This window comes from Syzygium oleosum, unplaced genomic scaffold (assembly GCF_021117445.2).
Source record: "Syzygium oleosum isolate NSW1041296 unplaced genomic scaffold, Sole_v2.1 Sole_v2.15, whole genome shotgun sequence".
NCBI classification, from domain to species: Eukaryota; Viridiplantae; Streptophyta; class Magnoliopsida; order Myrtales; family Myrtaceae; genus Syzygium; species Syzygium oleosum.
This window is the reverse complement of record NW_026607499.1, coordinates 3,290,127-3,307,739: the sequence shown is the minus strand read 5'-3', so window position 1 is coordinate 3,307,739 and position 17,613 is coordinate 3,290,127. Positions and strand designations below refer to the sequence as shown.

Sequence of the window (17,613 nt, the reverse complement as noted above, 5' to 3'; positions counted from 1 at the left end):
AATTTTAGCTCAATATGAAATATGATCCATGAACTTTCAATTTGTTCAATGTAGTATATGGACTTTTGGTACGTATATGTGCAACTTAGTCCTCGAATTACATGAAGATGTTCAATATTATTCTTAATATTGTTCTTCCATTAATTCAAGTTCCAGGGTCAATATTGAACATTAAATTAAACATGAACCAAAATTTCAAAAATCATATCGAACAAATTGAAAATTCAAGAATGTCATTACACGTTGGGCTATAATTTAGGGATCAAATTGAACAAATTAAAAATTTAAGGATGATATTGCACGTTAGCTCAAAGTTCATTGGTCACTCGAATCATTTTCTCAAAAAAAAAAAAAAATTTCATGCCCTTCTCCTCCTTCGGCACTGCTCTCCCGGGTCTGCGATTCAAGTTGCGCCATCGTTGCAGTCGATCCCAGGTAATCAATCATCCTAGGCTTTCGATAGTCTCCGACGGCGACGATCTTGGCTTGAACGACGCTCAAAAGGCTTCAGGATAGCTCAATTTGTCATTCGTCCGACCGAGCAGGAGCTCTCACGTCATCTAAAGTTCAATCCCTCTTCTGTTCCTCTTTGGTCGAGAGTATACTTTGACGTTCGGTTGTTCTTCGCATGCCCTCGAACTTGTTGATCTTGTCTCTCTCTCTCTCTCTGCCAACGTCTAGATAACCATCTCACGTCGTATCGTCCGCCGATTCATCGAATGATCTTGTCTGCCGAACCTATCGCATTCCACGTTCACCACCTGTTCGATGTATTGCCTCAGAGACATTAGTATTGATTCGAGAGTGTGCTGTGTGTTATATGTACGTTACTGCTTGATATATTGAGCTGGCGACATAGCTGCCGATCCACCTCCGTCGGGCTCGCGGCGATTTACCCTCAATCCACAACCATGACCACCGCGTCCTCCGCCGCCGACCGGCCGAACCCGCCGCCGGGGCTGATCATCTCAGCCACCGAGCACGTCCGCCGTTTCCTCTCGTCAGCGTCCCACGACCCGGACCTCCCGGAACAGCTCCGGAACCTGGCCTCCGAACTTTCCTCGCTAACCAATTTGCCTTACAAGTCGCTCCGGGAGATATGGATCGCGTCTCGCCCGGAGGCCCGACCGGGTTGGCCCCGCCTGCTCTCCGGGTCCCACTTCGTCTTCACCAGCCCCAAGCCCAGAGAGAAGGTACCATAGCTTGATTTGAGCGCTCTTGATTCGTGTCAGATGATGTGAAAAATTGATGGTGTTTATGTTTTTCGCATGTTCAGGAGTGCGTGTTACTGTGAAGAAAGCTTGCATTTTGTTTATGGTTGTTTATGTTGGTGTTAGAATTTCGATCAAAATTAGCTGCTGAATTGGGGTGATTGTGTGAAGAGGTTGATCTTTCTTGTGATTGCATGCTAGGAGTTCCAAAAGGAGTGATTGGTTGAAGAATTGAGGGTGAAATCGGTAGTTACAATTATGCTTTAGCTGGTCGATGGCTCTGTATAGTGTATAGCATATTAATTGCAACCTTGATTAGATACTATTTAATGATATCTGTGATTGCTGATGCCGATAAAACCAGATATAGGAGAATCTGTGAAGAACTTTAGCATTTTTTGTTGGTTTATTATGTGGGTGTTGGCACTTGATTAAGTTTTAGCTGATAAATGGCTTTGTTTGATAGGGCATAGCTTGCTTTGTGATGATCTGTTTTTTGGTTGAATTATAGAGTGAAGAGTTGAAGGTGAGATTGAGGAAGCTTTCCGAGATGGCAGAAAAGAAAGAGTACGAGGAGCTTGTGAAAGACATCACCCCCAAGAAAGACACCAATGAGCCCTTCTCTTCCTACAAAGATCAACTCGGGTTTGGTAACGATCATCTCTGCATCTCTCTTGATTTGAATGAATGGGGGTCGGGGCAGAGGGATAGTAGATTAATCCTCGAACTCAAAGATATGGTGGCTGTTCAGTCCGGTGATGTAGCAATATAGCTACCCCGTTTCACTTGCTTCCTGTTGACTATGTTTGTTCTCTTTTCCATATGACACTTCTTGATTAGTAGCAACGTGTTTTTTCAATTCCTCCTTCGGAACGAATGTGCCTGTGTGTTGTAAAAAACCACAAGTGTTTATCCTTATGACCCAGTAATGCCACTTATGCAGGTTGCCAATATATTCGTGGGGAATATGGTTATTTGTTCCTGCGCACGTGTGTCATGGTTTGCATAGTTTTTTCCATACATCTGCATCACGATACTTACGTAACTTTCGGAAACATGGTAATTTGTCTCTGCGCAGGCTTACATGTTGTGCTTACAATGTTTACTGGATATTTGCTTGGATATGCTGCATTCAGAGCATTATTCGGCCACAGTCCTGTAATGGTATGTTAAAACCGACCATCATGGATTCTTATGCATCTTAGTTCTCAGTTTGCCTTGTCGCTTGTGTTTTCTCTAAAAAGCAATTTCTTCGTGTCCTATCCTACTTACGAGGGACTTGTAATGTCCAGAATGCTGCTGGTGGAATTCTTGGATTGGTATGTGGAATGCTCTTGGAGACCCTTCTTTTCATAATTAGGACTTCAAATCAGGATTTGAGACCTCCCTCTTCTGCTTCAAGGACAAAAAAGAATCAATAAGATTTGGTCCGACGAGCCAAAGAGGTTAGCCATCTAATCGATTCCTCTTGCTGATGTTTGTCTTGTTGAGGCGAAGCAAGTGCTCGTACCATTAGGGGTCCATATGGATCCTCATATGCAACTACACTGAGAGCTTGGTGGATCGCGGCTTCACGATTCGAGTGCTGTGTGGCACGTACGAAATTGGGTCCTCGGCTGAAGGCTCATCTTTGCTTCACGAGTCTCCAAAGCATCTGAAAGCCGCAGCCTCTTCGAGCATAAAGTGACAGTGATGTCCCTCATGCTTCCTTGTACTGAAGTCAGATCCCATGGTAAAGGTTGTCGCTTAGTAGTCTTTTGATCTTCAAATTAACTAGGAGCTAGATGAACTGTTGTTAGTTGCTGAATAACCCACTTGGAGTGAAATCTTTCCTTATACTCTTTGTCTATGCTAATGATCACGTCCTCCCACGCCGCGATCCATTCGTTTCTGGAAAGAAGCGAGGGATCTTTCTATGAAAAATGACAGGAAGTGCAGGCTCTAATGGGGTAAAATTAGGAGATTTGCTTGATGATGAAGAATGGATTTTACTAATTTCTCTTTTCTGTATTAAGTAAGGCAAAGACGAGTACGATGTAAGATTGTTTCTCTCTCTCTCGGTCGGTGATTAGCAACGTAAAGCTGAGAGGCCTTGGCATGCTTCGTGCTGCGATAATACCAGAAACTTAAACTCTAATTTAGGCTGGGATGAGGTTTTATCCATCCTACGGTCGGGCAAGTACAAGCCTCCTTTTGAAGCGTGGCATGGCATGACAAGCCTTTTTATTTTTCAAGAATATTAAATTAAAACAGAAGAAATTATTGCGATTTCATTTACGAGTTCATTTATTTCATGCAAATTATGGATTATCTCCACTTCGAAACGACAATGACTTAGAAATTTCCAATTCATTGTTACATAGTTGTCCGCTAACTGAGCATCAAGAGGTCTGTTCATGGGAAGGACTCTTTAGAATAGTAATTGCATTCAAAAGAAATCTCCTCGGCAAATACCGTTGAATAAAGCCTCGCTCGTTAAAATTAATATACGAATTTTATATATCAAAGGACGTGATAAATTTTGGAGCGTTGAATATGATTCACTTATTCCAATATCGACCCGTAGCTCGGCACATCAATCGAATTTGGACTCGTCTTAATGTCCTTAGCATTACTCAAAAGACCTTTTTTAAGGTGAGTCTTCATTGTTGAAGGCCAAATACTAGCCACTTCACCTTTAGATGCTATCACTCATGGTAGGGAGAGAAGGAACCTTAGCATTTGTGAACTCGATCAGAATGTCGTATTCGCCACGTCACTTCGTTTTGTTTCAGCTCCGTTTGTTTCACGAAAAATAAATAATTTGAATAAAAATAATCACTTGTATTGCTTAAAATAATTAGATAATGAAAAATATCAAAAATGATTAATGTCAATGTTACGATGCACGTGTGAATTGTCTTAAAGAAATCTCACATCGAATAAGAAGTGTGGTGTGAAGCAATTTATATACCATAGTTAGTCAATAACTCATTAGTTTAAGCTTTTGAGTAAATATGAGTCCAATATGATATGTCTTTTTTTGTCTTATCTCTAACTCTCCTCTCACTTTTTGACTTTTGCTCCAGCTTCTTGCAGAGCGCGGGAGTTGAACCTCACATTTATGATATTAGCGTCCCAGTCCCCTAGTCCCCTAGTCCCCCAATCCTTTTACTAGCAGAGCCGCATGCCTATTAGCTCAATAAGACATATTAACGGACTTATACTTGGACTCAATTACCTGTGCGCTCTTAATAATCTAAATATTTTCATAAAAAATGAAAATATATTTTTTTTATTAATTTTTATTGGCGATATAAATGATCATTTTTCAATTCAAGCAATGTCCGCCCAGTTCCCGAGTCAGAGGTCGGACTCTAGGAAAGGACACTTTCTGGTTTTTTCGGGTAGGGGGTATGCATGCACGGAAAAGGGATCATAACAAATATAAGAAAAAGAAAAAAGAAGAGGGAAAGAGGAGGAAGCACACGTGAACTCACATGTCCAGCACTGACGTGGAGTTCGGACATTGGAAGCTCGCAGGTTGCATCACATGCCGAAACAGACTTCCAGGTTCCCACCACGCCCCCAACATCTCCTTTGCAGTTGCAGTTGACGTCCCAGACAGACGAGACAGAGGGGGAATGCAGTGCAACCTTATCATTCGGTCGTCTATTGCTAATCTCTTCAATCTAGTTAAATTCCCGTCGCCCTGCCCTTTTCCTTCTTAATTACTCGCGACTGCTCTTCCTAAAACTTGTAAAGCTACACGAGAGTGCTTCAGTTTCCCACTTATGTCCGCTTAGACGGTTATCAAATTAGATGTGATTCTATATGCGACTCCAAAACTACGTCAAACTTAGGATAATATAAATTCAATCGCACTTTCTATGGGGACATGGTCTCTTACCTTGAATTTATAGAGATCCCATCTACATTAAGATTACTCGAGATGTAAAGAATCATTCCATGCATGAGTCCTTTCTTGTAGCACGAATTTCGTGATATTTTGAAACTAAAATAAGTTAGACATAAGAAAGCATCACATGGATCTATTACATAGTTAGTGCGTTGCGACCAATCAATTATTTATTTAATATGCATCCAGACCCATTTACATTTTAATATTAAAAGTAGTATCAAGTACGTTTTTTAAATACTAAGTAATAATAATACAATTGGCGGGATCTAGTGATTCGTTGTTTCCATGCACAATTACTTCCCAAGTTTAAAGCGCCCAAGCGCACGATTAGCGGACGGGGCCATTCTTTAGTTCTTGTCTTATGTTCCACGTATCCCAGACAAAAGTCGCCGCCTTCACGCGCGCGCCCACCTCCCCCTCGACACGTGTCGAGCTCCCGTTCGACCAGCTCCGACTCCTCCCCCGTTAAAATTAATTAAACGGAGTTCGCCGGCGCCGACTGCCCCGGGCACGGGCATGCTCAGCCAACTCCTCACGTGCACCCTCAACACGTGTCGCCATCTCCGCCCTCCGTCGGAGTCAACCCAGTCGCCCCATCGCACGGCTCTCCGTCACCTTTATATACCCATCCACCCCCCCCGAACACTGCAGTTCTTATACAAATCCAAAAGTTTCTCATCTCATCTCAGCAGTCAAAAAGCTCTCCCAGAAGATCACACTGAAAGAAGTGAAGCGGAGACGAAAAGCCATGGAAGCTGCACTGATAAGGACCGGCTCCATCACGTCGCCGGCGGCGATGCTCACGAGCTCGCCGCCGACCCTATCCTTGCTCCGCCAAGACTCGTTCTCCGTCGACAGGTTCGCCGCCCCCCCCGGCTCGCCGCCCAGGTTCTCGCTCCACCTGGAGATGAGCCGCCGCAGGGGACCCTCGGGCGGGAGCCGCATCCGCCGCGCCCTGTCCGAGAGCGACGTGGTCGGGCCGCGGGGCGGGCTGAGCGGCGCCGGGTCCCTCTCGTTCCCGGCGAGGATCCCGGAGGAGGAATGCGGATCGCTGACCCTCGGAGGCGCCGACCGCGTGGGGCGCTCCGGAGCGTGGCCCCGGATCGGGATCCCGCTGGAGGAGCTCGGGGCCTGCGGCGGCGGCGTCGGAGCCGGAAGCGACTTCGGCGGCGACGGTTACGGCGGCGGATACGGGGACCGGCGGGGGATCGGCGCTTACTACCGGGAGATGCTGAGGTCGAGCCCCGGAGATTCTCTGTTGCTGAGGAACTACGGCAAGTACTTGCACGAGGTACTCGAGAACCGAAGAATCTCGCCGATTCGCAATTCCCGCTGGCCCCTTTCGAGCTCCATCCTCAAAAATCTAACGGTCGCTAACCATTCTCTCTCTGTTTCTTTTTTTCTTCTTCTTCTTTCCTGTCAAAAGGTGGAGGGAGACGCAGCGAGAGCCGAGGAGTACTACGGGAGAGCGATACTCGCGAGCCCTGGAGACGGAGAAGTGCTGTCGCTGTACGGGAAGTTGATATGGGATACCCAGAGAGACGAGGACAGAGCCAAATCTTACTTCAACCAGGCTGTTCTCGCATCACCGGAAGACAGGTAATCCCCTACCGATAAATCCCGAATTTTTCTTCGAGCTTTCGTGATAACGAATCATTCACAGTGAAGTTTAGTGATCTGATCTTTGGTTGGTGCGCGCATGCAGCACGGTGTTGGGGTCGTACGCGCGGTTCTTGTGGGAATCGGAGGAGGAGGAGGAGGAAGACGACGAAGAAGACGATGCAGAGGAAGCTGCGAATTTGCCGGCAATGGTGGCTGCTTTTTAGCGGCGAATCCCAGAGACAGACGGCGGACGTTTTCCGGATTTTGAACGAAGACGCTGATGGATTTCAACATGGATTGCGGAGCAAGAACCTGACCCTCGAATGGTGGTAAACCCGAGATTTTGCGGAATTTTAATCTTCCATAATAAGTATTAGTACCTGACAAGAATAAAAAGCAAAACAGAGCCTGATTAAACCGATCATGATCTGTATATTGTATGACTATGATCTCCAGTCTGTAGCCTGTACGCTGTACAGCGAAAAGACAAAATCACTGCCGTCGTCTGTGGTTCGTGCCTTATCTGGTGGCGGTTTCCATGTCCTCAAAATGTAAATTTCAAACTAATAATAACATGGCTTGTTCGGATTTGATTTACGACGATAGGATATGAAGCTTTTTGCTTCGGTTGTCGCCGAATGAAATGAATTACTCTTGAGAGCACAGTGCTTCGCCCGAATCGATCTAAGTCATATTTTGGCACGCGGTGAAACTATGACGTGACCATGAGTTGTAAATCCCGCTTTTTTTTTAACTCATTTTTCGATGGGTCGGGTGGCATATGGATTCCTGAATTTTTCAAACATGGGTCTGAATGGATTACAAAAATGAAACCTATCTGGATTTGGGTTAAAGTGGGTCTAAGGAAGACCCCATTTAAGTAAAAAAAAAAAGCGAAACCAAGAGCTAAGGAGTTAAAAAAAAGTAAAATATCAGACCATTTCTTTCTTACAACGTTAGAATTTTCTTTGAAAATAATTCCTTTTTTACTAAAATATAACGCAAATGCAATTTCATTAACTGAGAAAAATTTCATTGAATTTAGTCTTACAAAACTTAAACATAAACACATGCCAATTGATTCTAGGGAAGGAGTTTTTTTTTTTTGGTTGGGAAAAGCTAATTTTATCGAATTAAGGAGTTCTTAACCATAAAAGTTCGACGAAGGAGCATCAAAACAAAGTAAATTCCAAAGGTCTCGAGGAGGGTTGGCTACCCACTCGAAAGAAAGAGAATTTTGTCTCTCGGCCACCCAGTCTGCAGCTTGGTTAGCACCTCTATAAATATGGGCTACAGAGACATTAGAAAGCCGGCCCAGTAAGATAATTGCGTTGACTTCCCGCGGAGGCTGATTTGAGCTGTTAATGGCATTGACTACTTCCAGACTGTCTAACTCAAACTCAAACACTTCACTTCTTCTCTCTCTTGCACGCGCTTTATGCCTTCTTGAAGAGCTAGGGCTTCCAACTGCAAAATGGACGACGTCCGAACAGATCTGGCCAATCCGTCGCAAAACACCCCCGATTCATCTCGGATAAGGCATGAAATGGCACCCATCGGCGACCGCGACGCGTACGAGCCATCGGTGTTGATCTTCAGCGCGTTTCACCTCGGTGGTTGCCAGACGAGCGATAGGTTCCTGTTCACCGACCCGCATTCAATCCGACTCATTAAATGGGATCGATTTGTTTTTCCGCATGACCCGAACTAGGCTCGATCCGCTCATTTGACGACTCTACTTATCACCAGTACTTTTGAAGCTACTTGGTTGTATAGAGTTACGTATTAACTAGAGAAGTTAATAAATTACAAGATAGCGATACTCGCGTGTCAACAAAATAGCGATACTTCATGTCCATGTCCATAACCCGACACCCAGACCCGTCCATGTGGGTGTTCATGTCCGTCAGCACGGTGCTCACCCATGTCTCCACGTTGCTGATGCATCATGCGAAAACCTAGCAATTGACGTGACCCGAGTACCCAAGGTTTTCTCACTGGCTCGGCGAGCCAATTCATTTAGTCACCCATTCTATAATTTAAGAAAGAACAAATTGCTAAGTATTGAGCCCCGATTGCTAACATTGTTTTGCATAAAATTGTATCAATATGGGTTAAATGGATCAATTTGAATCGAACCGACCCATTTGACGGCCCTATACGTGGACGATGCTTTCATGTGATGGCCATCATTTCAAGCGGAGCTTAACGTCAGCTAGTTAAAACGATTTGTTTTCTCGTGTTACATATAGCATTGTTTTTGTCTTCAAGAAATGGGAACGTTAATCATCGAGAAAGATTCGGGAGACAAACGTTGGATTTCATATTACATTGTCGGCAAAAGAAAAATATATCTTGCAACATGTTGCAACATGGTCTGCTAATCAAGACACGCGTCGTAATTAATTAGCATAGGCCAACCATTAGAATTCGGAACAAGACAAGTCAGCTTCAAAAACGATGTCAAATTGTTGCCGATCCGTTTTTTCATGTGCCTTTATGACTTTTCTTTCAATTGAATGTTCTGTATAATATGCTTTTCTTTCCTTTTTTTTCACAAGCTAACACGGAAATGCTAGTGCGGAAAAAAAGAAATATTAAGTTTTTAAATATTTGAATGATGGTAAGATGATTGTCATTTGCATCTAGTTTTTGGAAGATAAGCTGTTCATGAGATTAGTCGACAATTGCCTTAACTATTTAAATTACGAGTAGTTACAAATCATGGAACTACAATACATCTTTACATAAGACACGGACATGTATTATAATCTTCCTCAGGTTTGCTTCGTGTATAGTTGAAATTTGCAGAGTGCTCGATATCTGATTAATACTATCAAAACCTGCACATGTCGTTGTAGATATTTAGATTCAATTCTCTCTTATAAATTATAAAATTCTCACCAAAGAAAGTTATTGATGTCCAAGCACATTAGCGTGACGATCATCAATAGATCATCATAAGGGGACTGCATATTGCGGGTGTTTTTGCAACTTTTATCACGATGGAGATCTATTCATCATAATTTGAACGTAGAGAATGCATATATACCTTGATTTATTTTCACCTCAAAAATATAAAATATTTACCCACAAGTATATATAAAAGCATTCAATGTGTATTAAACACCATATGTAATTATATAGATAAACACCTATTATAATTTGTAAGATGTCAAAGAAAACAATCAAAAGCTTGAATAGCAAAATTAGGCACGAGCTATAGTCGAGACTTGGGCTTGGGCTTGGGCTTGGGCCTTGAGAGGCCCATTTGATGAGGTCGCCATCTTGGAATTAAATAAAAAAGGAAATAAAAACACTTTCTTCTTCGCCAAAACAGTCCTCAACTTTATCAAATTTCCAACGTTTGCCCCCGTCTTCTCCCTCCAAAATCGCACCTAGGGTTTCCAAAGATCCCTTCCTCGCGCCGGAGACGCAGCGCGTCCTGCGTCATTCCGACGCCGGCTCGAGAGCAATGGGGAAGAAGAAGCCCAAGGAACCGGAAAACCCTCTCCGGGAAGACGCCGTCTCGGCTCCGTCGGACGTTTTCAAATCGATTTTCGGAGAGATTCCCGAGCAAAACCTCGCCGGCTCCATCTTCTCCGCCGACAACCCCTTCAAGAGGAAGCACCAGGAATTGGGGCAGGCCTTTGGCGCTTCTGTTGTCGGTGATGAAGGCGGCGAGTCTGCGAGGGTCGAGGAGGAGGAGAAGAAGAAGAAGAAGAAGAGGAAGGTAGACGAAGAGCCAGGGCAAGAACAAGAACCCGAGAAGAGTTTGTCCGAGAACAAGAAACCGAAGGAATCGAGAAAGTCCAAGAAAGGGGCTTCTGAGGTGGGTTCTGGTTCAGATGTTGATTCCGAGACTGAGAAATCGAAGAAGTTGAGATTGAGCAGTCAAGCTCGTGGCTTGGCGAATGAAAACGAGGAAGGTGAGAAATCGAATGTGGAGGTAGAGGAGAAGAGGAAAAAGAGGAAGAGAGATGAGCTTGAGAGGGTTTATGAGTCTAGGAAGTATGGGGAAGCAGAAGAGGAAGAAGCAGATGGTCAGGTGGGAGAGAAGGTTGTGGGGAAGAAGAGGAAGAAAGCAGATGACCCGGCCGATGTGTTGGCTTCAAAAGATGGCTACGATGATGAGGGCAAGCTGCTGAGAACTGTATTTGTTGGGAATTTGCCTCTGAAAATTAAAAAGAAGGCTTTGGTGAAGGAGTTTAGCAAGTTTGGAGAGATAGAATCGGCAAGGATTCGGTCCGTTCCGATCCTGGATGTGAGTGTGCTCTTGTGGACACCTTATGCTTAACATGTTGCTTAGAATGTTTTCTTTGTCTGATGAATGCTGTTCTATGTTTTTCCAGACCAAAATACCAAGGAAGGGAGCTATATTAAAGAAGAAGATCAATGAAGCCATTGACTGGTATTATAGCATCATGAATATCTGCGAGTATTTTTGTTTGACTTTTCTTCTGTTTATGAGTATACTATAATCGTTCCAAAGTATGTATACCATATTGACTCCTCAACTTAATTTTATGTTAAGTATATTTTGTCATTTAATCTTATCTGTCAGTGTCCTTGATTATAAAGTGGCATCTTGTGAACATCTTTTATCTTGTTATTTATGACAAATCATCAACTGCCTTTCTCACTTATATCTTTACATCGGTGATGTGGAGAGCTTGGATGCCTATACTAGATGGCTCCTTGTCCTACGCATTGTTTGTTTGAAATTACAGCTAGTCCCTTATCAAATGGATGTCTTCTGTTTAATTTGGTGCATTGTTCTGTAAGCTTTTTATATTTATGGCAATGTACTTTTATTGCAGTGTTAATGCTTATGTTGTTTTCAAGACAGAAGAGTCGGCTCTTGCGTCTTTGGCCCATAACATGGCAGAGGTAAGTTTACCTTCAAACAAATTGGGGGGGAGGGGGGAGAGATGGAAAAACGGATCATCAGTATGATTGGGGTCAAAGGGTCAACTTGTTGGGAATATCTTGTTACATACCTGAAAAAGAGACTCTGCTTACATCATTGAAAATATTGTAGGTTGGAGGAAATCACATCCGAGTTGACAGAGCATGTCCTCCTCGTAAGAAATTGAAGGGAGAGACTTCTCCGAGTTATGACAACAAGAGGACAGTTTTTGTGGGTAATCTCCCATTTGATGTAAAGGTAATGATCTCATGCTTATGCCTGAATGTGGGAAGGTTCACAAATAGTGGTTGCTGTGGCTGTTTCTCTGTAGATATGTGAATGCGTTTTCCTATCTTCTGCAGGATGAAGAACTCTATCGGTTATTTTCTAACATCAACAATCTGGGGTCCAGCATTGAAGCTGTTCGGGTCATCAGAGATCCTCATACGAGTGTGGGGAAGGGTATTGCTTATGTCTTGTTTAAGACGAGGGTAAGTTTCTTGTGTTATTCCTTTCTGGCTGATATTGTCTCCCAATTTTTGCCTATTATCATATAGCTCTCATCTGGGAAAATGGGGTCCCATTTATTATTTCTTGTAGTTTTCTTCTATACCTTAAATGCACTGCGGTTTTATATCTAGTCTTTTCTAGCGTGATTTGTGGTCTTTTGCTTGAAATGTTTTGTGCTTAGATTAATGATGCTAATTATATCCAATGACTATCTTATAATGGTTTTTTCTGAAGAACATGCCGTCGTTTCAGTATCAACTTGTTTATTCCCCAGTATCCTGGAGTCCTAATAACCTACCAATTGTTGTTAGCTTAATGTGACAGCATCATTGATTTGGCAGGCTCTAAAGCTAGTAGAAATGCTGTATTGCATTGTCAATCGTTAATGTACATATGTAAGATATAACAAGGTTATGGCTGCTAAGAGAGTGTTTTGAGCTGACCCATATCTCCCTGCAAAGACCAAGCAGATAGTCTTTTGTCAACTGAAGTAGTGGAAACCATCTTATTGAGTTTGGATGCTGGAGAATGGAGAGTAGAAACCCAAATAGAATGTTGAAGATGCAAAAACCACCAAATTCTTCCCAGATTTCTCTTGTCATCTTTGTAGGAGTGCCACTCATTTAAAGTGTGCTTCTGCCTTAGAAATGCTGTATTGCACTGTCAATCGTTAATGTGCATATGTAAGATATAACAAGGTTATGGCCGCTAAGAGGGTGTTTTGAGCTGACCCATATCTCCCTGCAAAGACCATGCAGATAGTCTTTTGTCAACTGAAGTAGTGGAAACCATCTTATTGAGTTTGGATACTGGAGAATGGAGAGTAGAAACCCAAATAGAATGTTGAAGATGCAAAAACAACCAAGTTCTTCCCAGTTTTCTCTTGTCATCTTTGTAGGAGTGCCACTCATTTAAAGTGTGCTTCTGCCTTGTAGGATGCTGCAAATCTGGTTGCCAAGAAACGAAATATGAAGCTTCGAGATCGAGAATTAAGACTCTCCCATGCCAAGCCAAATGTGACCCCATCTAAGAGAATTGACCAGTCACCGGCAGTTGATGCGAATCACCCTGCAAAGAAGCTTGCTTTGGATTTGAGGACTCCAAATGGAGTTGACAGAGCAAATACGAAATTTTCAACCTCTTACCAGGGATTGCAGGCAAGCAAAGGTACCTCCCTGAAGAAATTTAAGGCAAAAGGGATAGGAACAGTGAGGCCCAAGAAGGAGAGCATGAAGAGAGAACTGGTCACAGAAGGAAGGCGGAAGAAAAGACCGGCAGTGGCTGCGAGGAAGGTGAGGCAAAATGCGAGGAATGAAATTGGTTCTTCTGACCAAACTGCTAAGAAACGGAAGATGGAGAGCAGGACTCCCGAGATCTCACATCAGAAGAACAAGAAGAAATTCAAGAAATCGCACTGATTTACTCCAAAATAATTAGTTTACTCGGGTCTTGGGTCCGGTATTTGGGAATTAATGCTGTCGTCACCGAAAAAAAAAACGAAAATGTTGTACCTTTCTCAGCTGTAAAACAGTTTGTATTCTTTCTTTCTTTGGCAAAATTATGTTTACAGTAGGTAGCACGGTCGTTTGGCTGGACTCACTCTTCTTACAGTTTCTGTTTTTGAACAAAGATCATCAGTATTTGCTTCATTGTCGGCAGGAGAATTAGAGGCGGATTATCGAATGAAAGTATAGATCGTTCGCATCTTACTGTTTAGATATCGATCTAGTGCATCTCAATTTAAAGGGGACCCATCTCAACCGATGGCCACTAACTTTACCAACTAGGTGTAACTATACCATTCTCACCACCAAAAACAGAGCGTTACCTCAAAACTGCACATACGCTTGATATTTGATCCTCCTAAACGAATGGTTGCCTTGTTTTAGAAGTAATTGCCCACCTAACAATCAGATCACATGATGTACCGCAGACTCACAATAGCACTTTAGAATCTATTCCTTCCAGATCACTACGTCGTTCAAGAGAAAGAAGAATCAATGCTGATTTAAATGAAAATGTTGCAGCACCTATTCGAGGTAACCAAGAGATCTTGGGCATCCTCATGACAATGCAGTAATAATGATATGTTGGCTACTTTTCAGGCCGCTAAATTAGCATTTGGTCATTGATAAGGGAAATGCCGATAAAATTAAACGCGGGATTGAGATTATCTAACGCACAAGCTACAAATCATCCACTTTAACATTAAATATACAACAGTAAGCCTTATCTCCCGGCATCAGTCTAGAACATTATAACGATCCTTACGGGATCAAGATGTCTTTACTTAAGGACACAAACAGTTTGGCCCCGAGCCGGAAATACCAAACCAGCTTTTAACCCCCTCCCCTCGAACATTAAAACGGACATCACTCTTTGCCTGTAGCTAAGTCGAAGATCGCATCATGCTTTTCCTGATTGTTTCAAGTGGCTGCAGATTTCAACCTTGTTAAGGTACAGAAACAGTAACAGCTGTACTTGGATTGTGGTTATATGTACAGTGGAGGCAGAACCGGACGGCTAGCCTTGGGAGCTTAAGCCAGCAATCACTATGATTCGCTCTCGCTCTTGCCCATCAGCGTGGGGGTGATTGAGATGACTCCAATGAAGAAGAGCGTAGCAATTGATTGGAAATCATAGAGATCCCCAACGGATCGCAGATCTCCCAGAGCAATCCCAGCCTGAGAAAAGAGGGAAACTATGAGTCTTGCAAAACATTCTTCTCTTTTTGACCAAAGTGAATATTTATCTTGAAGACAGCTGGTTATCTTGTTGTTGTTTTTCACTTGAAGCGTCTTGACTATATATATCCATGTGCATTTATTAATAGGCACTTATTATGCAGCTTATTTGTTGACAATTATAGTTTTTCCCTCAAACTGCAGGCCTTATCTTAAACTGTAAAGTGGAAGTTAATAAGCGTACCCGGACAGTAACATAAGCAGCAGGTATGAGTCCAATGACTGTTGCCAGAAAGAATGTGTGATAAGGTACATCAACTATTGGGGAAGCGAAATTTATGAATGTGTTGGGCAAGGTTGGTGTAACCCTCAAGAAGAGCATATAGTTCAAAAGCCGCTCTCTTCTCTTTGCCACCTGGAATTGAAAAGGAAACAAAATTGGTCGAATTTCCAAATAACTTTAATTGAAGACGCATGGACTTTGCAACTAACCTGAGCTTGGAAAAAATGCAGCTTATCAGGCCACAGAGAGAAGATAATGGGCCGTCCAATCAGTTTAGATAGGAAATAGCACGAAGAAGCTCCTGCAGTGGCAGCGAAAACGACAAGAGCTACACCTTTGAAAACACCAAACAGAGCTCCAGCAAGTAAAGACATGAAAACCGTTCCTGGAATCATGAAAGTCTGCATGAATATGTAGACCGTGCAGTAGCCGACAAGGACCTGCAGCGTATAGTCACTTGTGTAGCCCTCAAGATTGTCTCTGCAGAAATGAACGCCCAACACATAACACTTGAGACTCATTCCCGTTAACATTGCACTACTATTTTGGCAAAGGGAAAAATGGAAGGCAGAGTCGGATGGACATGGTCATGAAAAAGTACGGGCAAGGAGCAAATATGATACATAAAGAAGAGGTTTATTTACTGAAGAGCATGTTGTTTTTTTCTCCATAGCCAAACAAGTTAAGAATCAGAGGTTCACAATGATAATCTTTTTGCCAAAGCTCGTTCTCACACATTAGCAAACTCAAGATAATCTAGTCCAACTTAATGAGACCGACATCAAAATGGCAACACACTCACGACATGAGTCTCCTACCCGAAGAATTTGAGCCATGTATCTTTGTGCTTGTGAACTGAAGGTGGACATTCTCAAGTTGAATGAACTTCAAAGGGAACAAATAATACAAATCCAGCTACTTTATTCTAAAGCCTGAAAGGAACTTTCTGTGATTGGAAATTAGGCAAAATCACAAAAGTTCTAGAAAGCAAGCAGATTAAGAGACACGTCGATGAACTAATTGCTGGATGCAAAATTATTAACTCCACACATCCAATGATCAAAACAGGAGAAACTAACAGCCAAGCAAAATGCATTAAATTAAGATTACAGGCTCACTCCCACACTACACCCAATTACAAAAGCAAGAAGATGATATCAAACGGCAGGAAACCAAAGGAATGCCATTCCTATTTCATCGAACAATTCGGCAACTAACGTCTGAGGGTGTTAACGGAGCGAAAAACTCGATAAATTTGGTAGCAGAAAACTGGTTAAATTGTCTTTTGAGGTTACATCAATAAGTGAGAAAAGAACATTTAACCTAAATATCGACCAGATTCCACGAAACACCAAATAAAACACACCCTAATGGAGAATATACATAGCACCGCAAGAATCTCATCTCAGGAATCAAATCGCATTACTTCGATCTCGGCGCACGTAGCTCAAAGCACGATCTCACCGACCGTGCAAACTCAGATTAAGGACCTCCCATCAAAATCAAGAGATACGAATTTAACCTCTAAACGGGGGAAAGAATATCCCCAGATTGTCCCTAAAACACCCCCCCCCCCCCCACAGGAGATCTGCCAAGAAAATCGATCGAGAAACATTTTTACCGGAGAATCTGGAGATCTTCGAGGTTGCGGGGCAACCTGAGGAAGCTGTAGTCCGAGGCGGGCATGGTGAGATAGACGCCGGCGAGCCCCAGGACGAACCCCACGACGACCAGGGACGCCATTGCCAGCTCCCGGAAGCTCAACGGGAACTTCGAGCCGCCACCCACCTCCTTCGCGTCGCTCCTGTCCATGGCGGCCGCCTCCTCCCTCTCCCCCCTATCCCCCTCAAAGTTTCGAGCTTTCCTTCCCTTTCCTCCGTTTTCGCTCGGTTTTCCTCCGTTTTTCCGGGAAAGGAGGGGAGGGAGGGGAGGGGAGAGAAAATGGGAAAGCGCGAGAGCTGTTCCTCGTCCTTGCTTCCGGGACACCTCCTCCCTCTCTCTCTCTCTCGCTTTCGCGATCTAAATACGAGGAGAGAAAGAGAGAGAGAGAGAGAGAGAGAGAGGGAAGGAGGGAGGAAGAGAGAGAGACGAAGAATATTCGCTGGCGATGGCGCGGAAGAAAACAAAATAATCCGTTAATTACGTCACTATATGTTGCTTTGCTATTATCGTGTATTTTAGCATTTCTTAAGATTACTTATCATCGTAGTATTTCGTGCGATAAATTAATATATATTTTTTTAAAAAAATTTTGGTGCACAAGCAAAGCATTTTAGAGATGGAATATATAGATTACATGAATCTACTGCCCGTGGCGTAGCGTGGACGAGTTCTCGATGACTTCCCCTTTTGGCCGGCGTTTGTCCAACGATAATTGATAATAATAATAAGGCCAAAAGTGATATATAATCGGGTAGGTTAGTTACCACGTCGATAGAAAATTTATTGTGCTCCCAATTCGGTCATAAACTTTTTGATTTTGCCAATTTGGTCATAAGCCCTCGTGCGAAATT

General features: G+C 43.1%; 5 protein-coding genes across 5 annotated transcripts in view; 3 read left to right on the top strand and 2 right to left on the bottom strand.

Moving 5' to 3' along the window:
- LOC130140093 (uncharacterized) overlaps window positions 1-17,613 on the bottom strand; it is a 93,297-nt gene that overhangs the window by 32,274 nt on the left and 43,410 nt on the right. The gene's annotated exons all lie outside the window — the stretch shown is intronic.
- Window positions 351-3,206, top strand: LOC115678208 (uncharacterized). Its single transcript, XM_030601550.2, has 4 exons — window positions 351-1,193; window positions 1,723-1,861; window positions 2,290-2,375; window positions 2,504-3,206. The coding sequence occupies exons 1-4, from the start codon at window positions 912-914 to the stop codon at window positions 2,630-2,632; spliced, it is 636 nt and encodes a 211-aa protein (XP_030457410.1). The 5' UTR covers window positions 351-911; the 3' UTR covers window positions 2,633-3,206.
- Window positions 5,783-7,305, top strand: LOC115678018 (uncharacterized). The gene is made up of 3 exons (XM_056318551.1): window positions 5,783-6,403; window positions 6,539-6,711; window positions 6,818-7,305. Exons 1-3 carry the CDS (start codon window positions 5,861-5,863, stop codon window positions 6,936-6,938), a joined length of 837 nt encoding a protein of 278 aa, XP_056174526.1. The 5' UTR covers window positions 5,783-5,860; the 3' UTR covers window positions 6,939-7,305.
- On the top strand, window positions 10,058-13,705 carry LOC115678072 (nucleolar protein 12). The gene is made up of 6 exons (XM_030601377.2): window positions 10,058-10,978; window positions 11,067-11,125; window positions 11,535-11,604; window positions 11,756-11,881; window positions 11,986-12,114; window positions 13,069-13,705. Exons 1-6 carry the CDS (start codon window positions 10,190-10,192, stop codon window positions 13,549-13,551), a joined length of 1,656 nt encoding a protein of 551 aa, XP_030457237.1. The 5' UTR covers window positions 10,058-10,189; the 3' UTR covers window positions 13,552-13,705.
- Window positions 14,281-17,087, bottom strand: LOC115678076 (uncharacterized membrane protein At4g09580-like). The gene is made up of 4 exons (XM_030601382.2): window positions 16,722-17,087; window positions 15,310-15,580; window positions 15,062-15,232; window positions 14,281-14,817 (listed from the first exon to the last, which is right to left on the bottom strand). Exons 1-4 carry the CDS (start codon window positions 16,910-16,912, stop codon window positions 14,686-14,688), a joined length of 765 nt encoding a protein of 254 aa, XP_030457242.1. The 5' UTR covers window positions 16,913-17,087; the 3' UTR covers window positions 14,281-14,685.